This window comes from Daucus carota, chromosome 8, assembly GCF_001625215.2.
Source record: "Daucus carota subsp. sativus chromosome 8, DH1 v3.0, whole genome shotgun sequence".
NCBI classification, from domain to species: domain Eukaryota; kingdom Viridiplantae; phylum Streptophyta; class Magnoliopsida; order Apiales; family Apiaceae; genus Daucus; species Daucus carota.
Genome location: NC_030388.2, coordinates 2,977,848 through 2,993,633, shown reverse-complemented (window position 1 = coordinate 2,993,633; position 15,786 = coordinate 2,977,848). Strand labels below are relative to the sequence as shown.

Here is a 15,786-nt window from a genome sequence, read left to right as displayed (position 1 = left end):
TCTACATCTCATATAAATTTCAATACAAAGGAAATAATTACTCTCTGGTCCCATTTAACTTTAACTATTTTGATTTTTGATTTTTCACATGAATTTTAAATAATTATATTCAAACATAAATATATTATCTAAATTTTTTACATCAAATTAGAATTTGAATTCTAAATTTTAGTTTAATACAATAATTAAAATTTTGAGATACTCCCAACGTGTTAATCCGTAGTTATTGAAAGTATCCATGTTGAAAATTATTGAAAAAACATTACAATTTTTAAAAATAATTACTCATAAATAAATCGTGCATTTAACGCATATATATAACCGGCATTCAATATCAGGTGTAGAATCCTAATAATCACTGTGTTGAATATATTCATAGAGATTATATCTCTGGGTTTGGATAGAATCTAGAAAAATAAATATTGGTTATATAATACGTTTAACTTAGTTCGTATATTTGAAACTTAGTTTATGTACTTCTCCAACACAATTTTAACCTTGTTCAACAAAATATGTTAAGAAATTTTGAACTCAAATGTTGAACACATAGTTTATTTATATGTTTTCTATTGTAATAATGATGAATTTTCAATCATATTTAACAAGGTACCTTATATAACTAATAATTAACACATATGAAAAATTAAAAAAATTTAGAAAAATTTGTAAGTTTGTACCTGAACCATCCCCTATATGTATATAAATATTGTCTCTTACACCATATTATCTATACTATACCGTTAAAGCTGAAAAATTAAAAGTGTGGTCGGTCGGTACTTGGGCCGAGTTATGGGCCTGCTTATATAATCAATTATCCTTTTTAATTAAACTATTATCCTTTTAATATTTTTAACTAAAAAATCTCAATTTTCTAAATATAACATTGGACAAAATAGCAATTACCTTTTTAATTAAAACACACTATATTTTTCGGATTCCTAACTAAGAAACCGATTTTCTAAAAATAACACATGCAAGATATATATAAAAAAGATAATATTATCATACATATTTATTAATATACAAGTACAACTGATGATATATTTTTATCTCGAAAAATCCTAATGTGAGTCGGCCGCCATTCATAACTATCATCCATCCTTCACCGTCCCCTTCTTCCATCAAATTCACATCGGTCCCATCCATCCTCTCATCCCGTTTCCTCCATTTCTAAATCTTTAATTTCTATTATAATAGTTTTCAATAAAATCGAGATCTAAATCTTTTTGGGTGTGATTTTGTTACCGTACCCATCTTTTTGGGTTGTTGATTGTCCCCACGTTTTTGATTCGTTGTCATGTTGCGTTAAGAATGATTTCTACGGTGTATTGGGAGATCTAGGCAACCCGCTTCAAATCGGGAATTGTGGTACTTATCGCGAGAGCTCACCTCGCACAACAGAGTATTGTTCAATATATGGGGCATCTGTACCCCCAACCTCAGTTGGTGTAACTGATGGATATGAACACTGGTCTATCACCGGTTTTTTATGTGCGCAGGTTAATTGTGATTCTACTATTTTCAATGATGTTGGTGTCAACTGGATTGCTCGAGAAACTTTTGTAATCATTTTTATTATCAAGAATATTTATATTCTATCTGTTAAGCAACTGAAAACGAAGCGGCTATTTGTTTAGCTCAGTTTTTGTTTCACAATCAGGTTGTAAGTATCAGTTTTGGGGTTTATCCCGACTATGTTCTAATGTTTTATATTCAATAAAATCTTATTGTTCGTAAAAAAAAAGGTACATTAATGTTATTTTTTATTACCCCATGTTATAACATTTTTTTTTGCTAAATATGTTATAACATTTAAAAGCAATAACGTAGATCTATACTATATATCTATAATATAATATACTATATTATTATTATTATTATTATTATTATTATTATTATTATTATTATTATTCGATTACGACTGAAATATTAATAATTTTATTGGTCGATCGAGTTTTATCAGCCGGTCAGTATTATTCTCCGTAATATGTAACGTAATAAACATTTTTATTATCAATTAATCTAAGATATTTTAAATTCGCGCCGTTAATATGTCCGGTTTATATTTCAATAAAATTTAAAATATAAACAATAATCTTATGCCCAAATATCGACTTCGCTATTGAATGCTGAAATCTCGTCCTATAATTAGGAAAGTCAATTAATGCTAGATCATTGCCTTCAATGAGTCCTCGCTAGAGGTGCGTTTCGTATACTTTCGTTTCGTGTATTTTCGTGTTTCGTGTACTCGAAGGTGAAACCCGTATCCACCCGTTATTAATTTTGTGTACCTAATTTGAAACCCGTATCCGATCCGAAACGTTTCGTGTATTTTTCGTGTACTTTTCGTGTATATTATATATAAAAATATTAATATAATTTTTTTTTATCAAAAAGTAGATTTAATATATATTTTTATTTATAAATTTACTAAATGTGAATGATATATTTGTACCCGTATACAATTCGGTACAAATTTGTTAATGTATTTATAATATATACCTACATATGCATATACATATATATTTAATATAGAGTTTATTGCAAAACGCAACCCCCTGGATTTCTGAAAAAGCATTTATGACCAATACTTTACGTAATTGCACTTTGAACCCTATTGGTTCGTTTGGCGCTTCACTTTGCACCCCTTTCGTTAATTTTGACGGTTAAGATTAAAAGTCTTAGGGATAGTTTGAGAAATTTTAAAAAATTAATTTTAAAAAGATTTTATTTAATTTTTTTTGATCCTCTAAATGATAATTTTTGAAAAACCTCAAAGAACGAAAGTTGTAGAGAATGAAAAAATCCCTTTAACACAATAAAATTCAAAATCATTTAAATCTTTTATGTAATTGTTTAATACATTACAAAAATTGGAGATCTTGTAAAAATTCGTAATAAATTCAATTAATTTTGGATTTCGATGATTTTTGATGATTCGGAAAACACTTTCAATTGCCTATAACTTTCAAATTTATTTTGAAGCTGGAATAAAATTAAATAAAATCTGGTTAAAATTAATTTTTTAAAATTTCTCAAACTAGCCCTGAGACTTTTAACCTTAACAGTCAAAATTAACGGAAGGGGTGCAAAGTGACGCGCCAAACGAACCAACAGGGTGCAAAGTGCAATTACGTAAAATATTGATCATAAATGCTTTTTCGGAATTTCAGGGGGTTGCGTTTTGCAATAAACTCTTTTATATATTATAACATATATAAAATAAAAATATATATATATTTAATATATTTCATGCATAACAGTCGTATGCCTGACAGCAACTTTCAAAGATACTGTCAAAGAAAATTTAAAGGATTTTACATTTAAATAATTAAGTCATGACAACAACTTTTCATGACCCATCCACAGTCATGAAAACATGCTGTCAAACCTTTGTGTTACTAATGCTTCAACGTAATGTGCATAAGTTTCATTAAAAACATTATTCAAAAACACTACAAAGACATACTCTGGCTTAGGGCTGTCAAAAAAATCCGAAAAATCCGATATCCGTCCGAAAAATCCGTTACCGTATCCGGGAAAAAGCTGATATAATCCGTATTTGGAATAAAACGGATATTATCCGTATTCGAATCCGGAGTTTGCGGATACAAATATGGATATAGGCGTATCCGTATCCGAAAATATCTGTATCCGAAATTATTTATTTATTATATATATATAATAATACTTATATAAATTTATTATTTATTTGCATTTTTTATTTTATCATATAAATTTGGAACAAGAATTAATATTTAAAATGAAAAAAAAACATTAAGTATCTTGTAAATGGAGAAAATGGAATTATCTTCATCAAGTTTTTTCTTTTTAAAATTGTCGCAGATAGTGTTATTTTTGTGATTTTAAGTTGTTAAAATTGTTTTTTTCCTTCAAAATATTTGGCGTGAATGCCAAAACTTATGTTAAAGTATGATAATAATTTGTTGTTGAATGGTTCAAAATATGTTTTTTAATTAATCTCAGAATATATATTTGATTTTTGGTGATGTTTGAAAAAACGGATCCGGATCCGGTTTTGAGTAGGCGGATATGGATACGGATATGGGCAAATCCGTATCCGTTTTATCCGTTTGACACCTACTCTGGCCGTATAAAATGAGGCGTACTCCGTGTCGACTCATAATTTAAATGATGGAATATTAGTTCAAAAAACATTAACATAAATACTAAAGGATACTCGAATTCAAGGAGTCTTTCCCATATAAAAATGAAAGAAAAATTTCTCACCTTGAACTCGTGAAATGTTGATTATTAAAATGATTTCACAAATATAAAAAGAAAAATTCCACACCTAGAACTAGTGAATGTTGATTATTATAATGATTGCATTACATGGCAAGTAAACACTCACGCGAGCAAAAGTGAACTTAACATTCATGTCAAGGCTGGTTGACTAATAATACTATAATCGTCACAATTTTTCGCCTTTGTAGAGATAATTAATTTCTAATATACCTGATACGCTTCTTCGATTAAAAATTTACTGTTGTGAAACAGCTAAAGTTTGCTCAACCAGTTTCTCCTTTGTGTGTTTACCATGTTTTATCTCTGCAACTGTGTATTTTATTAGATCTCTTGAGGTTGTTTTGAAACAATTCAATTGTATCTATGTTGTCTCAGCCAGCCACTGAACTGATCAAGGAAATTTCAGTACTAGAGCTTGAAGTTGGGCATGTGGAGCAGTATCTTGTCTCGCTCTATCAACAAGCATTTGATCAACAAGTAACCTCTACATCTCCATCTACGAAAGAAAGAGGACCAAAATCACCCAAAACTTCTGCAAAAGAAAAATCTGAACTATGGTCTGGAGTTGGTATAATGTCAAATGTGGAGAAACCTTCTCTTAGATCTACTTGCATAAATCCACAGAAGGACTTGAATGATCTAGGTGGTGAGGATAGACTAGTAGAATCTGGTGTTTTGTTAGAATTCAAACCCTTATTTGAATAAATATGAACAGCTAGCTAGGTTGAATATGTAAGTTCAAACTGGTGGTCATATATATCTAGCAGACAGGGAATTTAAAGAATTGCAGATTACAAGTACATGTGATCACCATGCAGCTGTGCTGATACAAAGGCCAGGAAAAAAGGTGGCTATCCAAAATACAATACATGGCTCAGATGTAAACTTAATAACAGAAGGTGGCACATGCAGAAGAAAAGAAGGATACGTGGCAACAGCTTTCACATTGTTGAATATAAAACCGATTTGTATTAATTCTTGTTCCTCTAAAAAAGAGATTACATCCATATTTAAAACAAACGTACTTGACTCCTAACAATACTCTACTACTTCTAATAAATCTCCTAAAATAAGATAGACTCAATACCTCCTACAAACTCTCTAGAACTCCAACAATCATCCAACTACTACAATCTAAAATTAATCCTCAAAATAAATAACTAAACAAATAATAATAATAAATAAATTTAAGATTATTCCAACACACATAGTCAATAAAATTATAAGTATTGTAGCTGTGTGTTACATTAATATACAAGTTGTGTGTTTGCATCTTAATATTATCGAAGTAAAATTATAAGTATTGTAGTTGTGTGTTACTTTGTCGTTTACTCTTTTATTTTTTGGAGTTAACGGAGGTTCATTGCCATCACCTTATTAAAAGGCGAAAGTAAACTCCGGCCACCATTATGTAGTCCACCATCTTGTAAAATTTAGAAAACTACGGCCACGACTTTGTCATTTACTCTTTCAGATATATATTGCAAGCTTGCTGACCCTCCACTTTTAGATCATGGACTCTCATCACCCACATCATCATCGTCATCAATGAGTGCATTTTCTCCAAAGGATCATACTGGAATGTGGAGTCCAGGGCTCAAGAAATATTCATCTCTTGATGAGCGTTTGGATAACCCTTTCCATGTGCAAGGGCTTAAGGAATTCAGTGGGCCTTACAGCACGATGGTTGAGGTGCAATATATATATAGAAATGATAAAAAGTTGGATGAAGTTGAACACATGCTACAAAACTTCAGGTGATTTTTTGTATAATATAATTCTTCTAGCAATATATCATGCTTTAGCTGTGTACTTTCTTATATATCTTCTCAGTTATCATAGTTCTAGCAATTCCAGATGCTTAATGGGTTTCCTTTATTGTAGATTTCTTATATCTCGTTTAGAAGAAATAGATCCTAAGAAGATGACACACTCGGAGAAGCTAGCTTTCTGGATCAACGTACACAATGCTCTAATGATGCATGTATGACATTGATTTACTTTTTAAGTAGTGCGAGTCATTTCATTGTGTTTGCAGTGGCTTCGGCTGTTGCTATCTTCAAAGTCAAAATTTAAATCGGGGGATGAACGACAGGCATACTCAATCGAGCATCCAGAACCACTTTTGCATTTTGTTCTTTGTTCTGGAAGCCATTCTGATCCAGCGGTAATGTTCATAAACTGGTATTGCTTTGGTTATTATCATAAGATATTGCAATAAGAATGTAATTGCTCCTAAACTTCTCTTGCTTTGGTTATACTATATCGAGTAAACTTCAGAGTTGTGGCCAAAGTTTACATCGATTTTCAAAACGTTGGCTAGAGTTCAAAATTCTAAAAAAGATGACCAAACTTTGGCTTCGCTTTTTAAAACTGTGGCTCCCGTTAAATGTCATTAACGGGAGCCACATTTTTAAAAGGCGGACCAAAGTTTGGCCACTTGTTTGAGAATTTGAAACTCATTTTTACCCTTTTATTCGTTCTAAATTCTCAGAAAAGTGGCCAAACTTTGGTCTGCTTTTCAAAAATGTGGCTCTCGTTAGGCTCCCGTTAGTGACATTTAACGGGAGTCGCACTTTTAAAAAGGGAGGCCAAAATTTGGCCATCTTTTTGAGAATTTGGAACTGTAGCCAACTTTTTGAAAATTGGCGTAAACTTTGGCCACAACTTTGAAGTTTACTCTACTATATCATAAGATTTTGCAACAATACTTTAATATCCTAGAAGTCAGAAAACCGACTCTTGTATTGCTTGAACTCACCATAGCTGCTAGCTGCATTCATTGTCATTCATGTTTTGCTACTAAGTATATTATTCAGCAAAAGTTTTCTTTGGCTGCTCGCAAGGCAGTAGATGCAATATCCAGTTACAAATAGATCAAGGGCTGATGCTTCCATATTTAATATTCAGTGTGTTACATATTCATATTGTCAAGTTTTGTTACACTGATTTCCCTGTTGGTTCTTTATTGTTGTTGGGTGTTTCCATTTCTTTCTGAAAAAACGCAAATAAAGACTTCCTTTATGACAATTAACTTGTACCAGATAGCCTACTTGTATGCTAATTACTGGTTGGTCTCAAGAACTAGAAGTTTGCTGTGCCTAGCTCTCTGTTTATAACTACTGACTAATTGATTGAAATGTCTCTCAGTAAGGTGGTTCTTTTTCTTCAGGTTCGATTTTATACACCAAAGTCAATAGCAAAGGAATTGGAAGCTGCAAAAGATGAGTACATTCGAGCTACCTTTGGTGTGAGTAAAGACCACAAAATCGTGCTGCCAAAAATTGTGGAATCTTTTGCCAAGGATTCTGATTTATGCACAACTGGCTCAGTGGAGATGATCCAGAAGTCTCTACCTCAATCTGTTCCGAAGAGCATAAAAAAATGTCAATTGTAGTCAAGAAGATCATTCAATGGGTTCCCTACAATTATAATTTCCGATATCTTATTTCGAAAGACCTGGAAAAATGACTGCTTGCATGGGTAAGCGTAAATTATTAGCATCTCTCAGCTCATAGGCCGTTTTTGTGTTCAAAGTCTGGAATTCGGGGTTATTGTACTCCCCTCAGGTATAATGATATCCATTATACTCCTGAGTTATTGTACTCTCTTCATTTAGAAAACTATGTATATCCATTATGTTTAAAACTCGAATTGGAGCAGGTCTTTGGGAAAAAACCTTTGAACTAAACACTCACGACACGACTTTGGTTTCAGAAAACATTAACATAAATACTGAAGGATACTCCAGGAGTTTATGCCCAAAGTGACAATAAGTGTTATTGTCACTTCATTCGAGTTGTGATAAATATTGCATAATCCTTGGGGAGACAAAAATATTTGAACCCATAATTTAAAGAGTTATATGCTTGTCATACCAACTGAAGCTTGACAGACAAACAAGCTCTTTGTCATACCGAAATTTCTAGTATGACAAAATGAGTGTTTGTCATGCTCACCAATTTCCAGCATGACAAAGCCTCATATTGACATACCTTGTTAATGTTTTGTCATAGCATCCCAACTAGACATTTTGGGCATATCAACTGCAACAAGTTATAATTTGGGAATTGCATCCAAAAGGAGCAATTGCTAAAAATGTTATATATTGTCACAACATCAGTTCTAACTCGCTTGTGGTGCCGTTCTTATGCAACGACATCATAACCCGTTTTATCCTGGGAATGTATCGTTCTACACATACGGTGAGGGGGCGAATACGCTTTAAGAAGACAGTCACGCAGTGGACTCGGGTATTGTTATACTTGTTCTTATCTCCTTGTCTTTTGATTTGTCTCGATCACTGTTTTGCATTACACACAAAAACCATAGTTTTATTGTTTGGTTTTAACGCAGATTGGTCAACAATAATTTCCCCTAAATATTTTCTCCTTTTTGTAACCAACATCCAGGGGTTTCATATTAAATTCGAGTGGGGGATTAAACGATCTCATTTTTAGATCATTCACAAGTTTGGTGAGCTCTTTAATCAAATATTTTGTTAGTTTTCATCATCCTTGTAGAGTAATTTACTGATTGATATGATTACTCATTGATTTATTGAATGACAGCCAACAAGGAGACACACTAGAGTTATAAGGACTAAAAACTTGTAAAATTTATTATGGAGAGTCAACAACAGTACATTGCAGAGGGTACATATAAAACCGTCAATAACCAACATGACATCCCTGATGTTGTAGCTACCAGCAACGTTTCAGTACCAATATACAATAATGCAGCCTCCTCTTCCGGTATCCACATCTCAGCTCTATTCTCCTCTTCCGGAATCCACATCACAGCACCAACCCCCATACCAAGAAGCACAAGCTCAACCTCAACCTCAACATGGAGATTGTGCGAGAACGACTTGGGCGATACAACAATTATAAATGCATGTCCCAGCAGCCTAATCATATCAGCAGTAGCTGCATGACACCATGACACTTTTTGTGCCTTGGCCAATTATCAGTTACAGAGGCAAAAGCAGAAGCCGCAGAACAACCACCAAGAAAACAGGGACATGATTTGAGACGAAAACTGTTGCAGAAAAATCTTTCTTCTATGTTCTATAATCTGATATATTTCCTTCCCTTCTAATTTCAACCTGTGCAAATAATGCTAAATAAATCAATATTTTGCTACTACACCCGTCTCAATTTTTAAAATTTTGAAAATAAGTCATCGAACTATATGATCCATAATAAAATTCAAAAAAATTACAGCATTGAGATAGAGGAACCAACTTTTGGCTGCTGATATGATTATGTTGGGACTGAGCCTGCTGAGGCACATGCATAAAGAATTGTTTAAGAAAGAACTGATATTAAACCAATTCTCAAAACCTCAAGGTGTTAGGAGGTTCTCCCAAAACCCTCTCATACCATGTAGTGAACCATTCCATCTAAAACTTTAAGGTGTTAGAGAAGGTCCCTTTATGGATCTTATACTTATATTTCAACAATATTAAGGAAATGCAGAAGTGGTTGAACAGTGAACCAGCCACAAGTTCCCTGACATTCTAGCTCGCCGTTTTCTGAGAGTTAAATTATAAATGCGGTTGATGAGTCTTCTGATGCCTGAGTTAATAATTCAGAGTTTACAAATTACAACAGATAAAAAAAAATAATGCATATAGAATACACAAGAAGTGTAGAATTTACAAACCCCTGTCATTTCTTGTGAAATCTTCTCTATAGTTCTAAAAGGTAAGGATGGCGCCAAACAAATCTTTTCTCCACTTCCTCAGGGATAGGCAGTTTTGCAAGTCCACCTGAAAGTGCAAATGGCTTTGTTATAATAAAAAAAGTGATATAGGCAAACATAACGGCTGAATGAGATGCATCAAACAAAAGAAACAATATAAGGAAAAGAAGAAAGAGATTGAAAGTACTACCATATACAAGTGTTCTAATCAACATAAAGAAAACTTTATCTACCACAATTAAACAAAATTTATGTAGAAAGGAATTGGAACCAACAATCCAATCAGTTTTCCTCTAGCTCCTCGTCGTTAGGCTGGTCGGACTGTTTCTCAGCTTGAGGCGGCTGCTGCTCTGGACTCTGCTCGTAATGAGTCTGAGGAACTGGCAGGCATAAAGAGTTTCTGGATCTTTGGCCATCGCTGATACCAAAGGCATAATTGGACGAGGTTGCTGATCAACAACACTTGTTATACTCAACATCGTAGCAATAAATTTAGTACCAGCAGATGAGCTCGCCTGTTGTCCATTGTTTGTGGCCCCTAGAATTTGTTTCATCGATTCATCTCTTGGAATCACGTGTTCGAGAATATCAAATGTATCTGTTTCAAACATTTGTCACAACAATATTTTTCTTTTGAACAGTTCTTCTTCCATCATTTTCAGTGTTGACCCAGGCTTGTGAAGTCATATCAAGTATAAACATCTCGCAAGTTTTAGCAAATACAACTACAGTTTCCTGGGCAATCATTTTGATATCATTTTCCGCTCTCATTATCCTTTTAACCGGAGCAAGTGGGAGCCTGTGCTTCTTGAGGTCTGATGGCATCATTTCATGCATTTGGATAGCCCGAGATTGCCTCCATGTGCGATTTTGGGCTAACCAGATGCTAGAATGACTCGAGCAGACCTCAAAGAATCAAAGGCTCCCACTTGCCCCAATTAAAAGGGTAATGAAAGCAGATAACGATATCAGGATGATCGTTCACGAAACTGTAACCGTCTTTGCCAGGACTTGCGAGATGTTTATCCTTGATATGACTTCACAAGCCTGGATCAACGAGGAAGATGGAAGGGGAACAGTTCAAATGAAGATATTGTTGCAATAAAACAAATACCTTTGATTTTCTCAAACACGTAATTTCAAAGCATATATTGAGCGAACAAATTCTCAAGGCCACAAGAAATGGACAACAGGCTTGCTGTCATTACAATTTTTAGCAAATTTATATGCTAGAAAAAATGCTAATTTTATATAGAAAAAAGGTAAACTAGGCAAAAATAAAGGGCGAATGAAATGCGTCAAACAACACATATAATATAATGAAAAAAAGAAAGAGAATGATAGTATTACCTTGTACAAGTGTTCGATTGATGCAAGAGAATAATAGTATTACCTTGTACAAGTGTTCAAATTAATGTCGAAAAACTGAATCTGCCACAACTGATGAACACAATCTATGTAAAAAGAACTCTAACGAACAGATGTTTTGATTGAACAGAGATATAGAAACTGTCAACAATTGAAAACAATGGAAGTAGAAAGGAATTATAACCAACAAATGTTTTGATTGAAGAGCTAATAGAAACTATGGATGAAGTAGAGATGCTATGGATGAACCAGAGATGAAATGAGTTTCTTAAATAAAAGATATACCGAATACGTGTTAAATTTGAGATGACACGTATCACATACAAATAAAAACGTATGCAATATATGAATGACACGTATTCTTCGCATGCAAAAACTTACAAAGATGTACGTCTCCTAAATTTGTTACATAATGACAATTTAGCTTAGCGTAACACGGTTCACGAAATTTCCGAAACTATTAAAAATAAAAAAATAAATAATACTGCATAATCTTGTATTGCTGCATTAGAAATGACTAAATGGCAACACAAACTGAAGTTTCATCTACTTAACTTGTTTATGCAAGTTACACCACTACACCACACCAGTACAGAGTAACGATTATGACCTTCATTTAACTATGACTCTAAGAAACAAATTAAAATTACATTAATAACTTGCAGACTTAGAAAAACCATTCTACAAACACAGTTTCGATCAAGCTCTCTACTTCTGCGCCAAGTAGAACTATTAAATCCTTGCTGTTCCGGGATCTGCTGAGTCTGTGGCCAGGGAAATAACGACGTCTGCTGGTCCAGATGGTGCTGAGTTTGTCGCCAGGGAATAAATGACAGATGCTGCTCCGGGATCTGCTGAATCTGTGGCCAGGGAATAAACGGGGGCTGGTGGTACAGATGCTGCTGGGCTTGTGGCCAGGGACAAACGGTGGGGGTTGCTGAACAACTGCTCCTGTCACATTTGATGCATTGTTGCCATGAGTTCCACTATCAGTAGATGAACTTGCCCGTTGTCTCGCATTTTTGGCTTTGAGAATTCTTTCCTTCAATTCATGTCTTGGAATTATGTTGTCAAGAAAATCAAACATATTTGTTTTCAAAACTGCTTCAACGATATCATTTTTCTGGACAGTCCTTCTCTTGTCCTCTTCTGTGACAATCCAGGCTTGTGATGTCATATCAACTATGAACATCTCACATGGTTTAGCAAATAACGGTAAATTAGCTTCCTGCGCGATCATCCTAATATCGTTATCCGCTTTCATAATCCTCTTAATAGGAGCAAGCGGGAGGCTGTGCTTCTTGAGGTACATTCGGAAAACTTGGAGGGTCGAATCGAACGACTTTAAACATCGATCGAACGACTTTAAACATCGAGGCCGCATCGGAACTTTCACCCAAACTTCGAGGGCTAAAAGGTCATTAAGCCTTTATAAAACAGTCTTTCTTCTATGTTTGATAATCTAATATATATTCTTCATTTCTGATTTCAACCTGTGGAAATAATTCTAAATAAATCAATATTTTAGTTTTGAAAATAAGTTATAGAACTACGTGAACCTTATAAAATTCAAAAAATTGAAGAATGGATATAGGAACCTTGTAAAATGCTGGGACTGAGCCTGAAGCACGGTCATAAAGGATTGCTTAGGAAAGAACTGATATTATTAAAATCTGAAAACGGATAAACAGTGAACCAGCCACTAGTTTCCTGGTATTCTAACTTGCCGATTTCTGAGAGTTGAAGAATTGCAGTTAATAAGTCTTTTCCCGAGAGGAGAGCTGAAGAATTTAATATATAACACGGTAAATTAGGCAAATATAAACGCCGAATGAAATGCATCGAACAACAAATATAATAAAAGGAAAAAAAAGAAGAAGAAGGGGTCATTTGTTAAATCTGAATCAAATTTCTGGATGAGTAAAAAATCTGAAGGAGTAAAATTTCTGGACGAATAATTTATTTTGTCATTTGTTAAATCTGAATCGAATTTCTGGATGAAAAATAAAATTTCCGGATAAATAAATAATATAATCAAAAATATTTAGTAAGTATGCAAATAAAGACTATAAACTATATTCATATAAAAAATATTATAAATTATAAAACTTAAATTACATAAAAGCCAACAAAAAGCAAGGTTGGAAAGTGTGCACATGGTGCGTGTTCTTTTGAACCATCCAGCTGCAAAATTAAAGCCCAGTCGTCCAGAGGATATGGAGGCGTCATCAGAGATCTGCAAGCTTAAACAAATGAGATGAATTCTGAACGAAACATCATTCAGTTAATCTAGTCTCGTCCAGAGGTTAACAAATGACCCCGAAGAGTACGATAGTATTACCTTATACAAGTGTATGAATTGATGTAGAAAAACTCAATCGGCAACAATTGAACACAATCTATATAGAAAAAACTGTAACGTACAGATGTTTTGATTGAAAAGATAATAAGAACTGCCACAATTTGAAACAATCAAGGTAGAAAGGAATTATAACCAACAAATGTTTCTACTGAAGAGCTAATAGAAGTTATGGATGAAGTAGAGATGGTGGGGATGAACTAGAGATTAGATGTGATTTTTGGAGATGAGATGAGTTTCTTAAATAAAAGATATACCGAATACGCGTTAAATTTGAGATGACACATATTACATACAAATAAAAACGTATGCAATATATGAATGACACGTATTCTTCGCATGCAAAAACTTACAAAGATATACGTCTCCTAAATTTATTACATAATGACAATTTAGCTTAACGTAACACGGTTCACGAAATTTCCGAAACTATTAAAAATCAAAGAATAAATAATACTGCATAATCTTGTATTGCGTGAAGGGCTGGTATCAAATTAGTCATCAAAGTTAACCGGGTATCACTTGAATCAAGTCAAACTAAATATCAAATAGATACCTCATATATGTGCTTGAGAACAAAAAATTAATTATATCTACAGAGTTCTATACATTTTTTTGAATGCAACTACAACCAAATGAAAGGTTATGAATTATAGTATTTTAGATAATATAGTGTGATTTTTAAAATATTATGTACTAATTGTTTTCATTTAAATAAAAAAACAACTACAAAATTAAAATTAAATAATAGATAAAATTTTTAAAATCCCATTGTATTATTCATAATACTAAAATTCATAACTTTTCATTTGGTTGTGGTAGCATTCAAGAAAAATGTATAGAACTTCGTACATATAATTTTTAGTTTTCTAGCACATATTCGAGGTATCTATTTGATATTTACTTTGACTTTAGTGATTCAAGGGAGACCCGGTTAAGTTTAATGACTAATTTGATACCAGTCCTTCACTTCAGTGAGCACTTTGAGATTTAAGCCGCATTAGAAATGACTAAATGGCAACAGTACAAACTGAAGTTTCATCTACTTAACTTGTTTATGCAAGTTACACCAGTACCACACCAGTACAGAGTAACGATTATGACCTTCATTTAACTATGACTCTAAGAAACAAATTAAAATTACATTAATAACTAGCAGACTTAGAAAAACCATTCTACAAACACAGTTTCCATCAAGCTCTCTACTTCTGCGCCAAGTAGAACTATTAAATCCTTGCTGCTGCTAATTCTGCTGGTCCTGCTGCTGCTCAGCTTGAAGCGATGACTGCTCTAAATTTTGCTATCCCGGACTCTGCTCAGGTAGAATACAAGATACAGGAAAGTGCTGTGACTGAGCCTGAAGCACGGGCATAAAGGATTGCTTAGGAAAGAACTGATATTACCGAAATCTGAAAACGGATAAACAGTGAACCAGCCACTAGTTTCCTGGTATTCTAACTTGCCGATTTCTGAGAGTTGAAGAATTGCAGTTGACAAGTCTTTTCCCGAGAGGAGAGCTGAAGAATTTAATATATAACACGGTAAATTAGGCAAATATAAACGCCGAATGAAATGCATCAAACAACAAATATAATAAAAGGAAAAAAAAAAAGAAGAGTACGATAGTATTACATTATACAAGTGTTTGAATTGATGTAGAAAAACTCAATCGGCAACAATTGAACACAATCTATATAGAAAAAACTGTAACGTACAAATGTTTTGATTGAAAAGATAATAAGAACTTCCACAATTTGAAACAATCAAGGTAGAAATGAATTATAACCAAAAAATATTTCTATTGAAGAGCTAATAGAAGTTATAGATGAAGTAGAGATGCTGGGGATGAACCAGAGATGAGATGGGATTTTTGGAGATGAGATGAGTTTCTTACCGAATACGCGTTAAATTGAGATGACACGTATTACATACAAATAAAAACGTATGCAATATACGAATGACACGTATTTTTCGCATGCAAAAACTTACAAAAACATACCTCTCCTATATTTATTACAGAATGACATTTTAGCGCTTAGCGTAACACGGTTCACGAAATTTCCGAAACTATTAAAATTAAATCA

General features: G+C 33.3%; 2 protein-coding genes across 2 annotated transcripts; one reads left to right on the top strand and one right to left on the bottom strand.

The window, feature by feature from the left end:
• Window positions 1-4,632: 4,632 nt before the first annotated feature.
• LOC108197953 (uncharacterized) lies at window positions 4,633-7,666 on the top strand. The gene is made up of 5 exons (XM_064083020.1): window positions 4,633-4,939; window positions 5,744-6,026; window positions 6,154-6,253; window positions 6,308-6,436; window positions 7,442-7,666. The coding sequence occupies exons 1-5, from the start codon at window positions 4,633-4,635 to the stop codon at window positions 7,664-7,666; spliced, it is 1,044 nt and encodes a 347-aa protein (XP_063939090.1).
• Window positions 7,667-10,257: 2,591 nt separating this feature from the next.
• LOC108197952 (nuclear transcription factor Y subunit C-4-like) lies at window positions 10,258-12,655 on the bottom strand. The gene is made up of 3 exons (XM_017365689.2): window positions 12,238-12,655; window positions 10,475-10,573; window positions 10,258-10,424 (listed from the first exon to the last, which is right to left on the bottom strand). Exons 1-3 carry the CDS (start codon window positions 12,653-12,655, stop codon window positions 10,258-10,260), a joined length of 684 nt encoding a protein of 227 aa, XP_017221178.2.
• Between the last annotated feature and the right edge of the window lie 3,131 nt (window positions 12,656-15,786).

Bases quoted from the DNA above. Each gene is read 5' to 3' on its own strand.
- LOC108197952 (XM_017365689.2), bottom strand. From the start codon at position 12,655: ATGTACCTCAAGAAGCACAGCCTCCCGCTTGCTCCTATTAAGAGGATT. The intron at 10,574-12,237 runs GTACCACCAGCC...TGTTTGAAACAG, and splicing joins CCACAAGCCCAGCAGCATCT to ATACATTTGATATTCTCGAA. The intron at 10,425-10,474 runs GTACTAAATTTA...GTTGTTGATCAG, and splicing joins ACAGGCGAGCTCATCTGCTG to CAACCTCGTCCAATTATGCC.
- LOC108197953 (XM_064083020.1), top strand. From the start codon at position 4,633: ATGTTGTCTCAGCCAGCCACTGAACTGATCAAGGAAATTTCAGTACTA. The intron at 4,940-5,743 runs GTGTTTTGTTAG...TTACTCTTTCAG, and splicing joins GGATAGACTAGTAGAATCTG to ATATATATTGCAAGCTTGCT. The intron at 6,437-7,441 runs GTAATGTTCATA...CTTTTTCTTCAG, and splicing joins GAAGCCATTCTGATCCAGCG to GTTCGATTTTATACACCAAA.